A 17,246-nucleotide genomic window follows, 5' to 3' on the forward strand; every position below is an offset into this window, starting at 1 on the left:
ATGCGGAGGAATTTTTCTGAGCTCGAGATGATGACTGGCGGCGTGCTCATTGGTCGCCGATAAGATGGACGCTGGCGGTTCGATCCCGGGTGGTGTCTTTTCTTTTCTTTTTTTTTCCTTATCCTCACCTGATCTACTCTACCTCTACCTCTATAACTTCTACCTCTACTTCTACTTCTACCTCTCCCTCTACCACTGCCACTCCTCCTACAATGGATGCAGACCTCTCCTCCGTCCTACGAACCCTCTCCGCCTTCTCCAACCAACAACCCCAACAGTCCCCTCCCGTCAACCCCGACGACGACTACGAGCCTCCAGACGCCTTTCCCTCCTCCGCCCACCATGCCCCAAGACCATCCTCTACTCCAACCCCCCTGAAAGACCCCTCCGCTATCACATCCTGGCCGCCTGCCCTCCAGCATGTTATGCGCGCCATGTCGCAAAATGACGACCTGCAGCGCCGTATCCGTCGCCTGATCCAGCGCCAGCACGACCACGAGCGCCAATGGTGGCAGGGCCGCGAGGCTCTCCGCGCGAAACAGACCGCCCGCGTGCAGAAGAAGAAGGAGCTGGACGAGGTTCTGTATGTTCCTTTGTCGCCAGGCGTATATGTACGCCGTACACATACTGACGGCAGCTAGACGATCCGTCGGGGCGCCGGTGGACGCCAACCAGGTCTCGGTATGGTCCCGCACAGGAAGTAACCTTAGGAAGGAGGCGAATAGCACTGACGAAAGTACTCCCCGCAGACCGCCGAGGACGACCAGGCCGAACTTCAACACTACGATGCAAAAGTCTACCGCGCCTCGCGACACATGGCCGACGCCATGACGGCCGAGTTGCGCGCCCTGCAGATCCCCTTCTTTGCCCTGCGGCCAGACTCGGCTGCCCGAGCGGCCCTCTCGCCGGAGGAGCTCGCCGCGCTCCAGCGCCGCATGCTCGAGTTGCTGCAGGACCTATGTGGGGGTGAGTGAAGACTTACCCTACGCTTACGCGGAGAACACCCACAGCTCGGGCGATGCGGCCCTTCTGTATCATTATTAATTATGTACACCATGTCCATGTCTCTATCCCAGCCATCTATTCCGCTCGCCTAAGGATCGTGATCGTGCTCGTGCTCGAGCGCGCGGGAATTTTCGTAGAATCGACCGTCCAGCGAGGGGCCGAACCAACGCCATCCAATGCAGTAAAACGCCATGCCCAGCTGAAAGAAGAAAAAACACATAACACCCGCCCATATGAAAGGAACAAAGCAACATCTCTAAAGGTAACACTCCATATCCGGCTATGCCTTCTCAGCCACCGCCACGGCCACCGCTACGGCAGCGCCGAGGATCGCGCTCTCCGGGGCCAGGTCCAGGCGGATGCACGGGCTGGACGCGGCGTCCAGCGGACTCTTCGACGCATTGGTGTCCTCCGTCAGCGCGTTGAGGTAGCGCTGGCACCGGTCCTTGAATCCCGGGTACTTGTTGATGACGCTGCCGTCGCAGGCGATCGACAGACTCTGGTCCCGCGGTTCGCTTTCCACCACCGTCACATGCTGGGATTCCTTCGTTGCGGCGGCCGCCACGCTGGGAGACTCCACCTCGTTGCGCAGACACCACATGCTGTGGATGGCGGTGGCCAGGTAGCCGGCGGCGCGTTGGGACACCGTCTCGCAGACGCGACGGAGGAACCTCATGTCCTCGGCGGACGGCGCGGCCACGAAGGTGTGCTCCTTCTGGAGCAGGGCGGCGGAGGAGGTCAGCGCAGGAGATGTGTCGGCTTCGATGGCGGCGACGAGACTGGTGTCGAACGAGTAGGCGTCCCGCATGGAGTGGGGGAGAGTGCCGCCGAACAGCCGAGCGGTCTCGACGGCCTCGACGATGATCAGCCGGAGGATCTCGCCCAGGTACCGGCCGGTGATCATGTATTCGAGGGGCTGGTAGTCGGGGCGCAGGTGGGTGCGGTTGAGGATGTCGTCCCAGCGGGTCATGGGCAGAACGCCGCCGCCGCCGAACATGCTCATCTCGCTGTTGACGATGACGTGCTTGGCGTAGTCGAACCAGCCGGGAGGCCGGGTGCCGAACTTGGTGAGGCCGATCTCATGGACGGGGAAGTGGATGGCGACGTTGGTGCCAGTGCCCAGGATGAGGGACATGCGGGTCTTGGGGTCGAGGTAGGCGCGGGAGAGGAGGGTGGCGGAGCTGTCATTGACGATGGCGTCGACGCGCACATTGAGGCTCCGCCGACGACAGGACTGCACGATGAGATCGCCGAGTTCCTGGCCGAGGGTGCCGTTGGAGCAGAGGAAGCCCTTGCCCATGTGGATGACCAGGCCGCTGCTGATGGAGGTCTGTTCGATGGGGAACGACCAGGAAAGGCCCATGGGGAGCGGCGCATCGCCGCGGCCGTAGGTGGAGCCGACTTCGGAGAGCATAGCGTCGATCTTGGCGGCCATCCAGTCGAAGAAATGGGTGCCTTCCAGCATCTTGACGTCGTTGTCGATGGGCGAAGAGTGGACGCGGCGGATCTCCATGTCGCCGTGACCGCGCAGGTCGACCAGAGCGACGCGAAAGGTGGAGCCGCCGACGTCGAGGGCCAGGAAAGTGCCGGACTCGACACCGGAGGGGAGGGCATGGTTGTAGGACGGCAGCATGCACACGGGGCTGGTCTGTAGGCAGGATCTAAATTGCTGCCGGATCTTCCCCGACATGGCCATCATGTTGAGGGTGGTCAGGGGCGCGGTGAAGAGATGGTCGACCTCATCGGCCAGTTCATCCAGGGAGCGACGCCGCCAGTATGGCTTGCGGAATGGCTTCTGGCGCCTACGAGACGGGTCCCGAAAGAGGGAAGGGAACAACAACATGGCTTCGAGAGCGGCAAAGACATTGGCGAACAGTTCCTGCATCCGGTGCAGGACTTTGATGAGAGGACCGGACATGATGGAGATGGTGAACAGGGGGAGGGGAAGAGGAGGAGGAGGAGGAGGAGGAGGAAAAAGAGGAGGGAGTCACCCAGGATTCGTGGCGGGAATGAAGGGGCGGGGCGGGTTGGATATAATCACGGAAGGGAGAGGGAGAGTCAACGGAGATGATTTCATAGGGACATGGTAGGGGGGAGGAGATGCAAGAATGGAATGTGGTGGGAGAGAAATGAAGCGACAGAAGGACAATGTGAGGATGGAGCCAAGTAGTATGAGAGACAGGGTAACACTGGGGGAGAGTGTTTGGTGGAGAATGGAATTGAGTCAGGAGGTCAGCGGTGAAGGTAGCGAGGGAGAGGGAAGTAGGTAGAGAAGAGAAGAGAAGAGAAGAGCGGAAAAGAGAAGGAAAAGAGAGGACGATGGTAGGGAGATAGAGTGGTATCGGTCTACGTTGAGAGCATGGACAACGTCAGTCGGTGAGGTCTAGATAGAATGGATGTAAGGTTGATTCTATCAGATCGATTGGGAGAAACTTTCCACTGGAATCAACAGGGGTATTCGTACGTATGGTACGATTACATAAGGCACCTGGGCACAGTGGAAGTTACCCTCTGTCAGTATATTACCTACTTTATATTACCTCCTGCCCTACTACCTTACGACCGAGTACTCATAGATCTCCCTACGGTCCCAAGGTAAGGAGTAAACGGAGGTAGAGTTACATTACACTGTCTCGAAATACTGCGTGCTGTGACTCTCTGGGTGCAACGGTGGTAGTGGGAACTGTTACACCGACTGGAGCCATGACGTTACATGATTGTTTCAGCCTGCTGACTCATCCCCATACTTCCTCCCCCTCACTTTCCCCAGTAAACAAACCCTCCAGTGCGGATTATCAGATCACACAATCCGTTTGTCGCTTCTTCATCCATCGTCTCCACGTGGTCTCCAATCCTGGAGCAGATCCTTCTTATCAACCCGGGGGTCTCCCTCCAGGAATGCGTACTACCTACATTAGGTAGGACCTCTCCGTCGTACAGATCCACCACTTCGGTCCTACCGGGCCTTCATAGCCGCAATCTTCGGTGCCGATCCGATGTTACCGCTTCCTGGTCTAACACCACATACTTCCCCTCCTCACGAGTCAACTGACTACCTACTATGTTTCCTACATGACTAGGGGAAATAAAACATACAACATATCCTACTCCCAAATTACCAGAAGTTGCATTTTAACAATGGTACAACAGAACAGATGGAACAAGAGATTTTCTGTCATATCATGATATCTCGGTTTTCTTTCTTAATAGCCCAGTTCCATCATTGATTACATTAGACAATCCAGCAGTATCCTCTATTACTCACTAGTTGGTTATCCGGCGACTGTTATTACTGCCATACCGCATGTGCTCAGGAAACTCATTCCATCACCTTGACGCTCACTGCTGTAAGCCCCACATAAGGAAGAGAGCGATACCTAGAGCAATAAATAGAGTGAGTGATCATCTGGGTCTCTTGTTTAGAAACTTGCTTATGAAAATTGCTCCTTATAACTATTGCTGCGCAGTGTCCTTGATATAATTTTGATTGTCTCAACACCCATCCGGACAATCTCCGGCAAATGGCCCGACCCAAGTTCTCGCCGATAGCCGCTCGTATGGGGATCCCCACATTTAGAATTACCCGGAATGATTCGCCATCCTGCCACATTCGGCATCATGCGGAGGTGCTCCACGGGGAATTTCCACATGCAGGAAAACATTCTGCAGGCTCAAATCAAGCTGCGACTCAGTCGTTCTCAACGGCTCTCCTGAGATTTGTTGGAACCGACTCTCGTACAGCAACTTGCTGAACGCCAGCGTCGTTATCACAATGTCTCCCAGAGCGACAGCAGATGAGCCAGAGCAGCTGGAAAACAAAGACAAAATCCCAGCATGTCAGTCATGTCGACGTAAGAAGGCCAAATGCGATCGGGAACAGCCGTGTTCGCAGTGTGTGAAGTTCGATACTATCTGCATCTACGAAAATGGTCGACTCAAGCCCGGCCTCCGGGCTGGGGCCGTTGAACAACTCCAGCGTCGTATGGAGACACTGGAGAACATGTTTATCGGACAGGGGATCATGTTTCAGAAGATCTTGGATACTGCACTCACTGGCCGCCATTCCGACCGTACCAGCGGTAAAGAGCACATCAGCCTGTCGCAGACACGTGACAGCGTGAGACATACCATGTTGGACATGGCTTGGGGGGCTACTCAATCCCCTCCTCGGACAGACAATAATGACTTAAGTGAAGGCGATGATGTCCGGGCAGACACGAATGGCCATCGCGCCTCCAAGCGCAGAAGGATCCAACCTCCGTCGACGGAGACTCAGGGCACAGAGCTGGACCAGGAAGCGCTACCGCCGTGGCCGGTGATTCAGGAGATCGTTGAGTTTTACTTCGCCAAAGTGCATCATTGGATACCGATTCTTCATGTGAGGAGGTTTCGCCAGGAGATTGAAACACCAGAAGGACGCGCTAAATCGATATATATTCTACATGCCATGGTTGCAACATGCATTCGATTCGCGAGCCATCCAGACGCTGGGGATGTGGAGGCGAAGGCACATATGGCAAGATCAAGCCGGCAGAAGGTAATGCTTCATAGCATGGAATCATTCTCTGTGAAGAATTTGCAGGCCCTCGTCATCATCGCTTTCGATACAGTAAGTGTCTCCTATAGTATGTCTGAACGTGTCTCATGCGATCTAGATCGGAAGTGGGAAAGGCCCATCGGCTTGGAGTATCATTGGCAGTATGAGTCGCACTGTAGAACAGTTGCAGCTCAGCGTTGAAGAATCAACAAATGATAGTTCTGAATGCTCAGGGGAATTCCTCATCAAGCGTATGGTATTTTTGGAACCATCCCAGAGCTGGTGGCAGGCAGAGGAGCGGCGTCGTGTCTTCTGGACAGTCTTTCTAATGGACCGGTTTTGCAGTGTATCAACTGGCTGGAATCTAAGCCTGACGAGTGCAGATGTCAAGCGCCGTCTCCCCTGCGAAGGATCTCATTGGGAGAAGGAGCAAGAGGTGCGTACGCCTTTATTCGGAATATTAGACAAGAGAAGCGGAATACCAGACAGTCCACGATCCACGGACAATAGTCTTTTGAGCGATTCTCCCGTCGACGAGGAAATCGGTGGCTTTGCATACTGCATAGAAGCCACGGAATCACTTACTTTGGTCGTGAATTTCTTTCTGCACCATGCGCTCGACCTCCGGGACACTCAAAAAGCCCAAATTTGGCTGATGAAGTTTAAAGAGCTTGATTTACGCCTTGTTCAGTGGAAACTTTCCCTCCCCTCTAAATGGCGAGATGCTTCAGTCTTGAACCAGGATGGGATCATGGATCCGAATCTTACTCTGGCCCATATAACCCACAATACAGCTCTTATCCTTCTACACCAAAGTATTGCGTATCCCCCCAGAGACTGGAAGGAACGTTGCACTGTGCGTCTGCCGTCGGCCATGTCCGCGGAGACATGTCTCGAAGCTGCATCAGAAATTTCAGCAGTTGGTCGGAGATTCTTACATCACTCTTCTATTATATTAAACCCACAGTTTTCGTTTTGTCTGTTTGTCGCAGGCCGAGTTCTTTTTACATATTCAAGATATACTGGATCTCCGGTCGCCAACCAACTAGATACTTTAATTGGAGACCTGTTGGAGATATCGCGTCGATGGGCAGGTCCCAACAGTGAGAAGGAAAACCTGGCGTCTGTATTTGCAAAGCGCCTCCTCAACGCTCGCCAGCATTACGGTTCCACCGCATCCACATGTCATAGTCTCGATATTAGACAAACAGCATATTCTGATTCGTCTGAGAAGGATGCGACGCATTCGTCACGCGAGACAGGCCCAAGCCTTTCTAACGCCTCCAAGGAATCCGAGGAGCATATCCCCATTGGAGAGCTTTCATTGCATATTGAAAACAGAAGCGAAGGCACTCATATTGGAGTATCTCCTTCTGATTCACTCCATAATTCCCTGAGTCTCGCCTTCCCGCCTCTCCCTTTCTCTTTGCAGCAACAATTTGCTCCATTGACTGGGACCAGCCCGTTTGACCCAAGCTTGTTTCTGCCTGAATCTCAAGACCCCATGTATGCGTCACTGTCTGCTGAATCATTGCTCCCAAGACATGGTGCCTGGACCCCTATCTCCCAGTCGTACAATAGTTGTACGAATGACACGAATGACCCCAGGTCAGATTATCCAACATATCTACCTGGCTCGCGTTCCATCCAAGGGTATAATGCCATCAATACTGGTGGCGGAAGCTCCGGCGCGGAAGAAGGTCTTTGAATTAGAAAAGACTTACTTTCCAAATCACAGAATACTGGTGCATTTGTGAATTCTAATTCTGCCGCAGTCTATGTTTGTAATTCTGGACCAAAAGCCAGTTCCCATCGGGCATTCTATATGATTGGTCCCGTTGACCGTCAAATTTCCAATAAATCAAAGCGTCGTGTTGGTTCCAACCATGCTAATCACTTTGAGCTTGAATCAAACCAAGATCAAGGAGCATGTTACCAAGAAGTATGAAATAGTAATCCGCGTAAACAAGCCCATGATTCGCCCACCGCCTCGGCGCAAACTCGTAATTGTTGATTGTTGCGCCGGTGAGAATAGTCTCGGCCCTAGAGAGCTTATACCCCTCTAGGCTTTGCTGCAACCCATTCGGATCGCTGTCGGCTGAGGGATATGTATTCTCGACCCTTACTATACCACTACCCTGTTTCTGCTTCGTGTCACATGGTTGTCCGTCCTCATAAGTCTCAAATGTAATCTTGGAGGCGTGTTCAACAAATCGGAATGTTGGGGGGTTCGTGAATTTGGTGACTGTACCTTCGAGTATTCGCAACGCACCTTGAAGGTAGTATAGCGAGTCCTCGGTCTGCCCAAGTTGTTTGCATGCTTTATAAATCAGAAGCATACCACATGAAGCAATCATTCCGGCAGAGGTATCTCTGGGGGTCTCACTTGTAACAGGCGCATCGAAATCCCAATAAGGAACGCCATCTGACGGTAGGGACTTTATGAAGTAGTCCGCAAGATTTTTAGCTGTCTTGAGGAAGGACACATCCCCAGTATGATGGAAAGTCTGTGCGAATCCGAGAATGCCCCATGACTGACCGCGCGCCCAGCAACTCTCATCGCTAAGCCCTTGGTTGGTCAACTTCTCCTTTGGTAAGCCTGATGATCCGAAATTTACCACATGGTAGGTAGTACCATCGGGACGGATATGGTGCTTTTGCGTCGTCCTCGCATGGGCTACTGCGATGTCATAGAGATATCGATCACTTGTCTCCCTTGCCACCCAAAATATCATGTCGAGATTGATCATGTTGTCGATAATGACCAAATAGTCTTTGGATGGGTCCGTAAAGGAGTAGCGCTTTGTGACACATGTATCCCAGCTCCTAATTGCGCCTACCTTGGGACAGAATCGGCCAGCTAGAGAGTGGGCTGCCAGGGAAAGACTACTGAATGCTCTCGCATCTCGGTATAGCTCCCATGCTTTTATCGCCCAGGGTGCGATCATAAATCCGAGGTCATGCGTGGTCTTGAGGAGGGCATTTTGGTGGAGATTTTCGGTCCACCATTGACACAGGTGCTGATGCTGGAGGGCGTGCGGCTTAAAGTGCATGATGGCACCAGAGTATTTGATCCGACGTTCCAAGAGGAGGTACAAAGATCCCGGAAAAAATCCAGAGGTCCAAAATGACAAGTGTCGGTATATGTACGTTTCTCCATCTTTTCCGGTGTATTCGGGATATAACGTCGGTGGCTCACTCTGCATACCTTTTTAACCTTCATATAGCGGTCCTGAATGACAAGAATATACTTACTCTGTCCAATGCTTTGCTTGCCACGTACCATATTCTTGCTGCTACCGCTTCACAATACAGAGAGTCAATTGCAGAATGAAGCGTTTGCATCACCTCAGATCCCTTTCCATTTGTCTGAGATTGCTGGGAACCGTGTCCCTTTGGCCTCGTCAGTGATACGTACTCTATATAAACATAGGTAGTGTCGGTTATCGACATATAGGATTCACGTACACTAAATTTCCGCTTCAAAGATTGCGAGACTTTAGCGAATGAGTGCGGTTGTTCTTCCAATGTTAGACGGGCCATTTTGCACGTTGGCTACCGCCGTTTCGATAGCTTTAATCAGTGCTCGAACACCTGATCTTCTATAATACCAGGAAGGAACATCATTCCTTATTAATAAAGGCCTTATATATTAACCAGTGGATTTCAAGGTCCTCGTCTATCGGAATGGTGGAGCCTACCGGACTTCGGGATAAATGACGGCAACATGCCAGCACCAGCTCTAATACCAGTCTTTCGCACTTTCCGGCCAACCGGAGGAATTAGTAGAAAACTCCCCGTCCAGTTTACTGTTTCGGACATTCATGGCCGAATGACATGATATTTCGATATGGTCTCCTTCTTCCAACCAAGGACAGCGTTAACTACTGCCGGGCAGGAGCCGCAATGGAAGACGACAGCTGCCTGGAACGCAGGAGTTGTACAAATATTGGAGGAAATTTATGGTATAGGATGCATGGGATTCACAGAAACTGTAAATACCTCTATTGTATTTCCATTAACCTATAGTAAAGCGAAATTTGCAAACACGCATCCGTTTCCAGGCCACAGCATACTTCAAAAGTCCAATTCCACATGTATTATTCTCTCGTCTGTCAAAAGGCCTCCTTTCTCTCCTCTGGATGGAGCCGAAACATCAAGGTCCCATGGCCAAGTATATCAAAACCACCGGATAAGGGCCCATAGTCACCACCACCACCTTCCACGTTAGCAGTGAGATTCCTGTTTACGTAGTCCCGATATGCCATAGACCAAGAAGCATTTATGTTTTTGATCGAGGAATAGTGGGAGTAAATTACTTCATATCCGGGTCTAACATCGAATCGGGAGTCAGCTGATATGGACTTCAAAAGGCCTTCCCAGCTGGTGTACGACTGATAAGGAACCGAATGGTTCGTATTATACTTTGCGACGTACTCGGCCCTGTCGGCGGCGTCAGTGCACTCCCTAATATATATAAGTATGTACCTACCCGTTCAGAATCTCATGTTCATACGTCGAGAAAAGATCAACGCCTTGGTTCCAGGCTTGCTGTCCAATAACGCCAAGCAGGGTCGTACACAACAGCGAATGCCCTTGATCCCGTCCCGACTCTTGAATTTCCATTAGGCGCTTTCCCGAGCCCGGCTCAGTGAAATTAGCAATGGAGAAGAAAGGCAAGGCACCGTTGACGACAACACCGCTTGGCAAACCATATTGCCAGTAATGTGTCGCGTAATTAAACATGTCCCTGTCGTCGGTGAAAATTCCAATGGCCATCAAGGACGCAATGTTGCAGAGGTCCCAATTTGCATAGTAGAAATTGGTCTTGTAGTTGTGATGCTCAAGAAAATCACGATTGTACTTCGCGAACACGTCAGTGAGCATATGTGCAAAATTCAACTGGTTGTCCTTTGTCCAGCCCGGATATATCCGGAGAAGCTCCGCTACATTGGCAAATTGGTACCCATGGAGACCAGCAGCTAGGTACTTGTCTTCTGTGCCATTAATATCGCGCAGAACGGAGCTCCAGCTGTTGAGTATTCTCACTGCGTGTTCCGCATAAGAAATATTCCCACCGATCAGCCAGCGCAGTGTGAGCTGGTACGCAGAGTGAGCGTCGCGGTACGCATCTGGGTAGTTCTCTGCCGGAGAGGGTTGGTATGTAGAATTGCTACCTCTCACTAGGATTGCATGCGGTGAAGCTGACCATGAGGTCTGGGCCAGTACACTTGACTCCAGATGCTCCCATGCTCTATACCAGGGTTGAGATCCATCCTGGACTCGGGCCCTAACTCTTTGAATATCATTGAGCGAGTGTAGGGCACCTGGATGCTTGAATCGTTCCACACTTGGTGTCGCGAGACCCGTAACGACAAAGGTCAAGAATGGTAACCAATTGGACAGGAACATATTAGCTTCCAGGGTTAAAGTAGCGTCGTTTAATGTGGCAGTAAATTCGAGAAGAATGTTACAAAACAATGGGAAATTTATAGAGCATCCCCTGAGCCAAATGGGAATTTGTGGTTTTTAGAGATTCTACAACATTTGAGACACGGCATTGTTCCGGCCGCCAGAGAATAGTCTTTGGCCTTGCGTATGCTTCTCCGCATTCAAAGGAAATAGTTCCAGTTTTGGTGATCTGAAACGTACTTTGACATCTACTGGGTTCCAAAGGCTAGTTCCCGGAGTAGCAGTATCAGATACCACTTGGCAGTGCTCCGCTACTTCCTCCGGACTCCGACATATAGAGCGCCACATGAACGACATGCAAAGTTATGCTGGTATCTCGAATAGTATGAAGAATTACGGCATGTCACTTTGCTATTATTTATTAATGAGTCGTAGTAACAGAACGCATTAACCCGCGATAAGTGTTACTGGTTTTCTGACCTCAGAAACTTCACTCCCTCAACGTGTTTATTAACATCAGAGGAACACAATCAGACACCATATACCATCTAGGCTTTTCCATGTTGTCATGAATGAATGGGCCTCCTATCTTGAGGTTCTTGAAAGTGATATTTTCCACTCTCCTGGTTTGGTCATAACCTAGCAATTGTGACGGGTTTACAACTCCAGAGTCATGGAAATTCAAGGACAAATCTTTGATAATGATGTTACGTGCCATTCGTCCAGGGGCGATACTCCACATTTCATTTTTTTCATAACCTGTATATTGAAGAGTTCGCCGCGTGAGATTCGCTCGACTCTGACATCTTCGATAGATATATTATGAAGCGAATTCATGTCAACCGCATTAATGGCGATGCACCCTTGGTACCATAGCTGGCTCTCATCGTGGTCTAGTATATCGATGTTTCTAATTATCACATTGCTCATTATCTCTGGCTTTTTCAGATTGCCATGTGTGCCCATATTAACAGCGTGGGCGATATTTGGAAGAAGAGCACAGTTCTGGATAGTGATATTATTTTAGTCTCCATAACAGTCCCAGTGATATAAATATAAGGCAATGGTGTCATCCTAATTGCGTAGAAACTGTGTAGAAAGCAGTTATCAATCATAATATTAGATGAGCAAAAGATGTTAATCCCATCTCCGTCTGCAGCAGAAGAGAAAGATCGATAACCACTGATAGCGGCATTCTCGCATTCTCCCATTGTGAGACTAAATTCGTTTGCGCCTAGAGAAGTGACTCCTTCCACTCATTATTTTGCTTGCCTTGCTCATATGGATAACTCCGTCGAGCTCTCGGTGTATATAACCGCTCTTTGATGAGAGGATAAATCCTTGACCACGCACAGCGCTATTCGATACTCCAACAAGTTCAATCTGAAAGATGTAGACCGTTTTGTTGGAGGGCACCATAAGATTGGCTCCATCGGTGATCTTTGCGTATGCCGACCCTTGATTAACACCAGGACCAAAATACCAGGCATCATCAGTGTCCCCTGTTGGTACATTTGAATCGATGTCTTTCGTAAGATGAAGAGCGATCCATTTGCTGCCATCCAGCTCGAGCATCACATCCTGCGCACTCGCCAAAGTAAAGCAGATTGTGTTTCCTTCTAAGTGTACCTTTATCCTTCGAGAAACCGGGCGAATAGTGGTCGATTCAACTTGGTCTTCTGTATATGTGACCTTGAACCTGGTTGCTGCCAATGTCGGTTGATGCAAAGGACACGGTGTGGAGATTAAACGTGTTTGATGTTACGTCTATATTCGCAACGTCAGTGGCATATGCTCGTACCTGATCCCATGTAACTTCTGCGTACTGTGTAGCCGATTGAGCTTCGACAATGAAGTCAGAGCTGGCCAACGGCACCTTTTACGCAGCGACAGGTAAATCCGCGTTGTCTTTGTTCGAAGGGTAACACATTTCGACCTGAGACAATTGTTTCTGCTACCGAAAATGAAGTATGCTTTGTTTACTTGTATTTCACTTGCACCATTGCTTTGTTAGTGACAGGCCACGATGGCGGACGGAGTGGAGAACTGATTAGGGTACGGTGTCCGGGGAAGATACCGGAGCCTTTCCGTACTGCACACAATGTGGGGTCCCCTCCTTCGCTTGCCACTAACGGGGAAACTGATGAATGGGGTTGTCGACGATCACAAAGCCCGATGATTATTGTATTCATTGGGCATATGCATGGACTTGACGCTTTTGGTATTATTCCGATAAAGCTCACCCGGCGAATGCCCGGCGTTGTCTCCGCGATAGGTCGGATATTGAACCAGCTATCCTTCGCTATTAGAGTCTCTCCTGTCCGCCCCAATGATTGAAGCATGGGCTAGGTACCAAGAAGCAGGTATAGATAACTGGTGCGATATATCTTCCTGGAGCCATCATCGTCAATTCATTTACTTGAAAACTGTCTATTTCATTGCAGCGACTCTTCGCACGGTGCCATGATGCCTCCAAAAGATACCGATATGGATGTCACTGCCGAACATGAGGAGACGCAGGGCTCCAGTGCACCGAGTGATGACTCAAAGACAATGGAGAAACCAAATACATGCGTTGTTGATCCCGAAATTGAAATCGACGAGGCCACCAACAAAAGACTTTTTTGGAAGATCACCTGGCGGATCGTCCCTATCCAACTGATAACCTACTTCTGTCAATCATTAGACAAGGGAATCGTGAACTATGCTTCTATCATGGGAATCCAGGAGGATGCCAATCTTGTGGGTCAGCAGGTATGCCGCTTGCTCCTCAATACTAGGTAGGGGGCTTTGCTGATACCGCCTCTCAGTATTCGTGGTTAGGAACAATTCTCTATTTTGGTATTCTCGCCGGCGAGTATCCACAGAACTTCCTTCTGCAGAAGCTTCCTCTTGGGAAAACACTAGCGACCAATGTGTTTATCTGGGGAGCGGTTGTGACATGTTCCGCAGCCGCGACAAGATTTGCCCCTCTAATGGCAGTTCGATTTCTCTTGGGTTTCTTCGAAAGTTGCATCCAACCCGCAATGATGTTACTGTGAGACCCCGAAACCCTTTTCCTGAAGCGCACTGTTGTTTATTCGTTTAAGTACTTCGATGTGGTTTAGGCGGGAAGAACAATCCGTTTTGAACTCTATATGGTACTGCATGTCAGGTGTGTCTTTGATGGTAAGCAAATATGTCATTCAGCAGATTTGAAAGCTCAACTAATTTGCCGCTGAAAAGATTGGTGGCCTCCTTGCCTTTGGTGTTTCTCACTACAACAATGGACCGATCGAAAATTGGCAGCTTCTATTTCTTGTTCTCGGTGTCGCGACATGCGTCTGGGCCGTGTGTATCGGCATTTTCCTTCCCGATAGTCCTATGTCAGCCAAGTGCTTCAGTGAAGCTGATAAGGTCCTAATGATCGAGCGAGTTCGGGCTAACGAGACGGGTATTGAGAATAAAGAGTACAAGAAGTACCAAATAATTGAGGCGCTGAAGGACCCCTTTATCTGGTGTTGTGTCTCACTCATCACCGTTGCTAACTTGGTCATTGGTGGCCTTGGCGTGTTTTCAAACCTCATTATTAAAGAGTTTGGGTTCACTTTGCTGCAAACACAGCTTCTCAATATTGCCCAGGGGGCATGGACCATAATAGTCATGGTTGGGTCAGCGTGGGCATCTCAGCGGTTCCAGCAGACCTGCATTGTCATGATCGTAAGCTCCGGCGGATAGGGTTTCAATGTGCAGCGACTGACATGTTATAGTTATGCGCAATCCCAGCAATCGTCGGAACCATTGTGATTCTTGTTGTCACTCCAAATGCATCGAATGCTGGTGGCATGCTTATCGCCTTTTACTGTACGCAGTTCTTTCTGGCCGAGGGGAATATGATTATCTCCTTGATCACACGCAATATTGCGGGTCAGACCAAAAAGGGAGTCACAATGACAATGCTCTTCATTGGCTGGTCTGTCGGCAATTTGATTGCGCCACAAATTTTCCAATCAGACGCCCCGAGGTATCTCCACGGCTTCTTAGCACATATTGTGATATATGCTGTATACATCATTCTCACTGTGGTGACTCGATGGATCCTCGTGGCCAGGAACCGATCTAAGGTGCGGCTGACAGGCGAGGTCTCTCACGACTTAGCCTTTCAGGACCTCACTGACAAGGAAAACCCTAACTTTCGTTATGTATACTAATGGGTGTAGCGATGTTGTTAATCGAGATGTATATCTTCGCTACATGTTGGCCGACCAATGCTATGCAACATCAATCTCGAGGGATTCTGTAGCACAATTTCACTTAGCACCATTAGTGCCAAGCATTTTGTGACTCAACTGTAGTGAACTTTTGATACCTCGTGCCCTTCGAGATGCAATAGCTCTAACGTGTCAGATGGCCACTGCAGCTAAAGGGACGTCAACTTAAAAAGACCCGACGAAGCAAGGTGCTGTTAATTTCAGACAACCGCGAGGATTCAGGCATTGTAGAGGTAGAGGAAGACTGACTGTAGCGCAGCAAGAGCGCTAACCCCGACAGATCAAAAAAAAAAAAAGAATTGTGAAACGAAAACATACAACAGCATAAGTATGGCGGTGGTCACCAGGCGCTGTGTGGGCGGCTTGCCGCCCTATTCAGTCTTCCTTCAGGGCACTTCAGGCCCCTGTTCACCCACCCGAATACTATACACCCAGGCTAGTAGGAAGTCGCATTTGCGCAAATAAAACTAAGAAAAAGCGCCAACCTTCTTCCCCCGTAAGCGTGAAGATTTTAATATCTAGATAGTCTATCTTCTCTTTTTAAACCTATACCGCTCTTATACCATAAATTCATTGTATACTAAGACGTAGTAATATAGCAGGAAAAAGCCTATTAACGTTCAACCAGATAATTAATCTAAATAACTACGACAACTCCGAGATAACTTAAGCTATTCTCCTACGCACTGAAGGGAAGTACAATCAAGCTCTTCGAAAATTTAATAAGTTAGTTATAGGTACCCTAATAGAGCCGAAGACTAGAAACTAATAGATCGTAGATTCCTTATCCTATATCTAATAGCTATATCTCTACCTAATATTCGATCCTATAAAGGATTCCTAGAATTTATAGCTAAAAATATAAAAGGTAGACTTAGGAGCAAGAAAATACTAATAATATTAACTCTCGATAAGTTCCGCAGAGATTTCGAGACTAGGCTTTTTTTATAATAGAGTTATAATACGTCGGAAAATATTTCTATAATAGTTAGAGAGGTTAGTATATCTTTATAACTATAATCTTTGGATGCAAGTAACTAGAATTATAGTAAATAAAGTAAGGTTTAAAAGAGAAAGTAGGCCTTTATAAAGAGGAGATAGAAAAAAATAGTCTCTTATTAAATAATCTTATTATTCTTATAATACGATTGTAGTATTAGAATTTTAAAAAGTACAGAGAAATATATTCTAATCAAATAAGAGTATAGCTAAGTACAGCAATTCTTTTATATTATTTTATATTAGCGCGGTCTAGAGAGATATATAAATTAACCGCTCAGCGAGACTTATCTAGGAAACAGAAACCGAAAAAAAAAAAAAAAATAAGTAACTTAAACAAGTAACTTAAAGCGCACGCAATAGCAGTATACTATAAGATAAAATATAGAATAGTAATCGAATATATTACGCTAATTATTACGCAGCACTTTATCCTTATTATTAAATTAGTAGATAGCGTAAGAATACTCGTACTAATATATTCTCGAGTCTATATAAAAGGATACTAGAAAAAAAAAAAAGATAGGAACTCCTAATCTATATATTTTATAAGATTTATCGAGAGAAGCTCCTACTTTTTTTTAACTTTCTCTTATTTTTTATTTCGATAGTTTCTACTATGGAACTCTCGGGAGTTCGGTATAGCTGCAGAAGAATTCTAACTAATTCGATTTGACTTTAGATGTTCCTCGCTGAATACTTAGATCTCTAGGAGGAACGCATAGAAATCTAAGGAAGGAATAAGTAGAAAGTGAGAGATAAGTCAGAAGAATAGAATACACCTTCTTTGGAAACTCATGTCCTTAGTCCTCAAAAGAATCATGGAAACAGGCCACATATATATATTGCAGAGATGTGGGCAGATGTGGGCTGTGAATCTGAATCGAATGAAGGGTCTGAATCAGAAGGGGTAAGCATGGAATGAACAGTGAATCAGAATGGAATAAATAGGGAGTGAATGAATGACTTAGTATGGCACGCATAGGGATGATCCAGTGAATAATGCAGTGATTCAATAAGCAATGCAAAACATAAATAATCCC

The 17,246-nt window shown here is 48.4% G+C and overlaps 7 protein-coding genes across 7 annotated transcripts; 3 read left to right on the forward strand and 4 right to left on the reverse strand.

Annotated features, from left to right (window-relative positions):
• Positions 1-147: 147 nt before the first annotated feature.
• Positions 148-1,007, forward strand: BDV59DRAFT_178124 (uncharacterized protein). Its single transcript, XM_073689718.1, has 3 exons — positions 148-583; positions 642-681; positions 750-1,007. The coding sequence occupies exons 1-3, from the start codon at positions 213-215 to the stop codon at positions 972-974; spliced, it is 636 nt and encodes a 211-aa protein (XP_073548145.1). The 5' UTR covers positions 148-212; the 3' UTR covers positions 975-1,007.
• On the reverse strand, positions 1,008-3,509 carry BDV59DRAFT_178125 (putative hexokinase). The gene has a single exon (XM_073689719.1). The coding sequence runs from the start codon at positions 2,921-2,923 to the stop codon at positions 1,286-1,288; it is 1,638 nt and encodes a 545-aa protein (XP_073548146.1). The 5' UTR covers positions 2,924-3,509; the 3' UTR covers positions 1,008-1,285.
• A 968-nt stretch (positions 3,510-4,477) lies between these two features.
• On the forward strand, positions 4,478-7,411 carry BDV59DRAFT_30298 (putative C6 transcription factor). The gene is made up of 2 exons (XM_073696159.1): positions 4,478-5,614; positions 5,661-7,411. Exons 1-2 carry the CDS (start codon positions 4,778-4,780, stop codon positions 7,248-7,250), a joined length of 2,427 nt encoding a protein of 808 aa, XP_073548147.1. The 5' UTR covers positions 4,478-4,777; the 3' UTR covers positions 7,251-7,411.
• A 20-nt stretch (positions 7,412-7,431) lies between these two features.
• Positions 7,432-8,887, reverse strand: BDV59DRAFT_207845 (glycoside hydrolase family 88 protein; the record flags this gene model as incomplete). Its single annotated transcript, XM_073695083.1, has 2 exons — positions 7,432-8,742; positions 8,798-8,887. The coding sequence occupies 2 exons, from the start codon at positions 8,885-8,887 to the stop codon at positions 7,432-7,434; spliced, it is 1,401 nt and encodes a 466-aa protein (XP_073548148.1).
• Positions 8,888-9,657: 770 nt separating this feature from the next.
• On the reverse strand, positions 9,658-11,311 carry BDV59DRAFT_193212 (putative GPI anchored protein; the record flags this gene model as incomplete). Its single annotated transcript, XM_073692183.1, has 3 exons — positions 9,658-9,985; positions 10,035-10,876; positions 11,195-11,311. The coding sequence occupies 3 exons, from the start codon at positions 11,309-11,311 to the stop codon at positions 9,658-9,660; spliced, it is 1,287 nt and encodes a 428-aa protein (XP_073548149.1).
• A 133-nt stretch (positions 11,312-11,444) lies between these two features.
• BDV59DRAFT_207846 (putative endo-polygalacturonase) lies at positions 11,445-12,957 on the reverse strand (the record flags this gene model as incomplete). The annotated part of the gene is made up of 6 exons (XM_073695084.1): positions 11,445-11,647; positions 11,695-11,959; positions 11,992-12,188; positions 12,271-12,653; positions 12,688-12,816; positions 12,938-12,957. 6 exons carry the CDS (start codon positions 12,955-12,957, stop codon positions 11,445-11,447), a joined length of 1,197 nt encoding a protein of 398 aa, XP_073548150.1.
• A 484-nt stretch (positions 12,958-13,441) lies between these two features.
• On the forward strand, positions 13,442-15,232 carry BDV59DRAFT_207848 (putative MFS transporter; the record flags this gene model as incomplete). Its single annotated transcript, XM_073695085.1, has 5 exons — positions 13,442-13,708; positions 13,765-13,991; positions 14,044-14,122; positions 14,180-14,653; positions 14,704-15,232. 5 exons carry the CDS (start codon positions 13,442-13,444, stop codon positions 15,142-15,144), a joined length of 1,488 nt encoding a protein of 495 aa, XP_073548151.1. The 3' UTR covers positions 15,145-15,232.
• Positions 15,233-17,246: the final 2,014 nt, after the last annotated feature.

Source organism: Aspergillus ambiguus, assembly GCF_047715705.1.
Source record: "Aspergillus ambiguus strain CBS 117.58 unplaced genomic scaffold BDV59scaffold_15, whole genome shotgun sequence".
Taxonomy (NCBI): Eukaryota; Fungi; Ascomycota; class Eurotiomycetes; order Eurotiales; family Aspergillaceae; genus Aspergillus; species Aspergillus ambiguus.

Bases quoted from the DNA above. Each gene is read 5' to 3' on its own strand.
- BDV59DRAFT_178125 (XM_073689719.1), bottom strand. From the start codon at position 2,923: ATGTCCGGTCCTCTCATCAAAGTCCTGCACCGGATGCAGGAACTGTTC.
- BDV59DRAFT_178124 (XM_073689718.1), top strand. From the start codon at position 213: ATGGATGCAGACCTCTCCTCCGTCCTACGAACCCTCTCCGCCTTCTCC. The intron at 584-641 runs GTATGTTCCTTT...GACGGCAGCTAG, and splicing joins AAGGAGCTGGACGAGGTTCT to ACGATCCGTCGGGGCGCCGG. The intron at 682-749 runs GTATGGTCCCGC...TACTCCCCGCAG, and splicing joins TGGACGCCAACCAGGTCTCG to ACCGCCGAGGACGACCAGGC.
- BDV59DRAFT_30298 (XM_073696159.1), top strand. From the start codon at position 4,778: ATGTCTCCCAGAGCGACAGCAGATGAGCCAGAGCAGCTGGAAAACAAA. The intron at 5,615-5,660 runs GTAAGTGTCTCC...CATGCGATCTAG, and splicing joins TCATCATCGCTTTCGATACA to ATCGGAAGTGGGAAAGGCCC.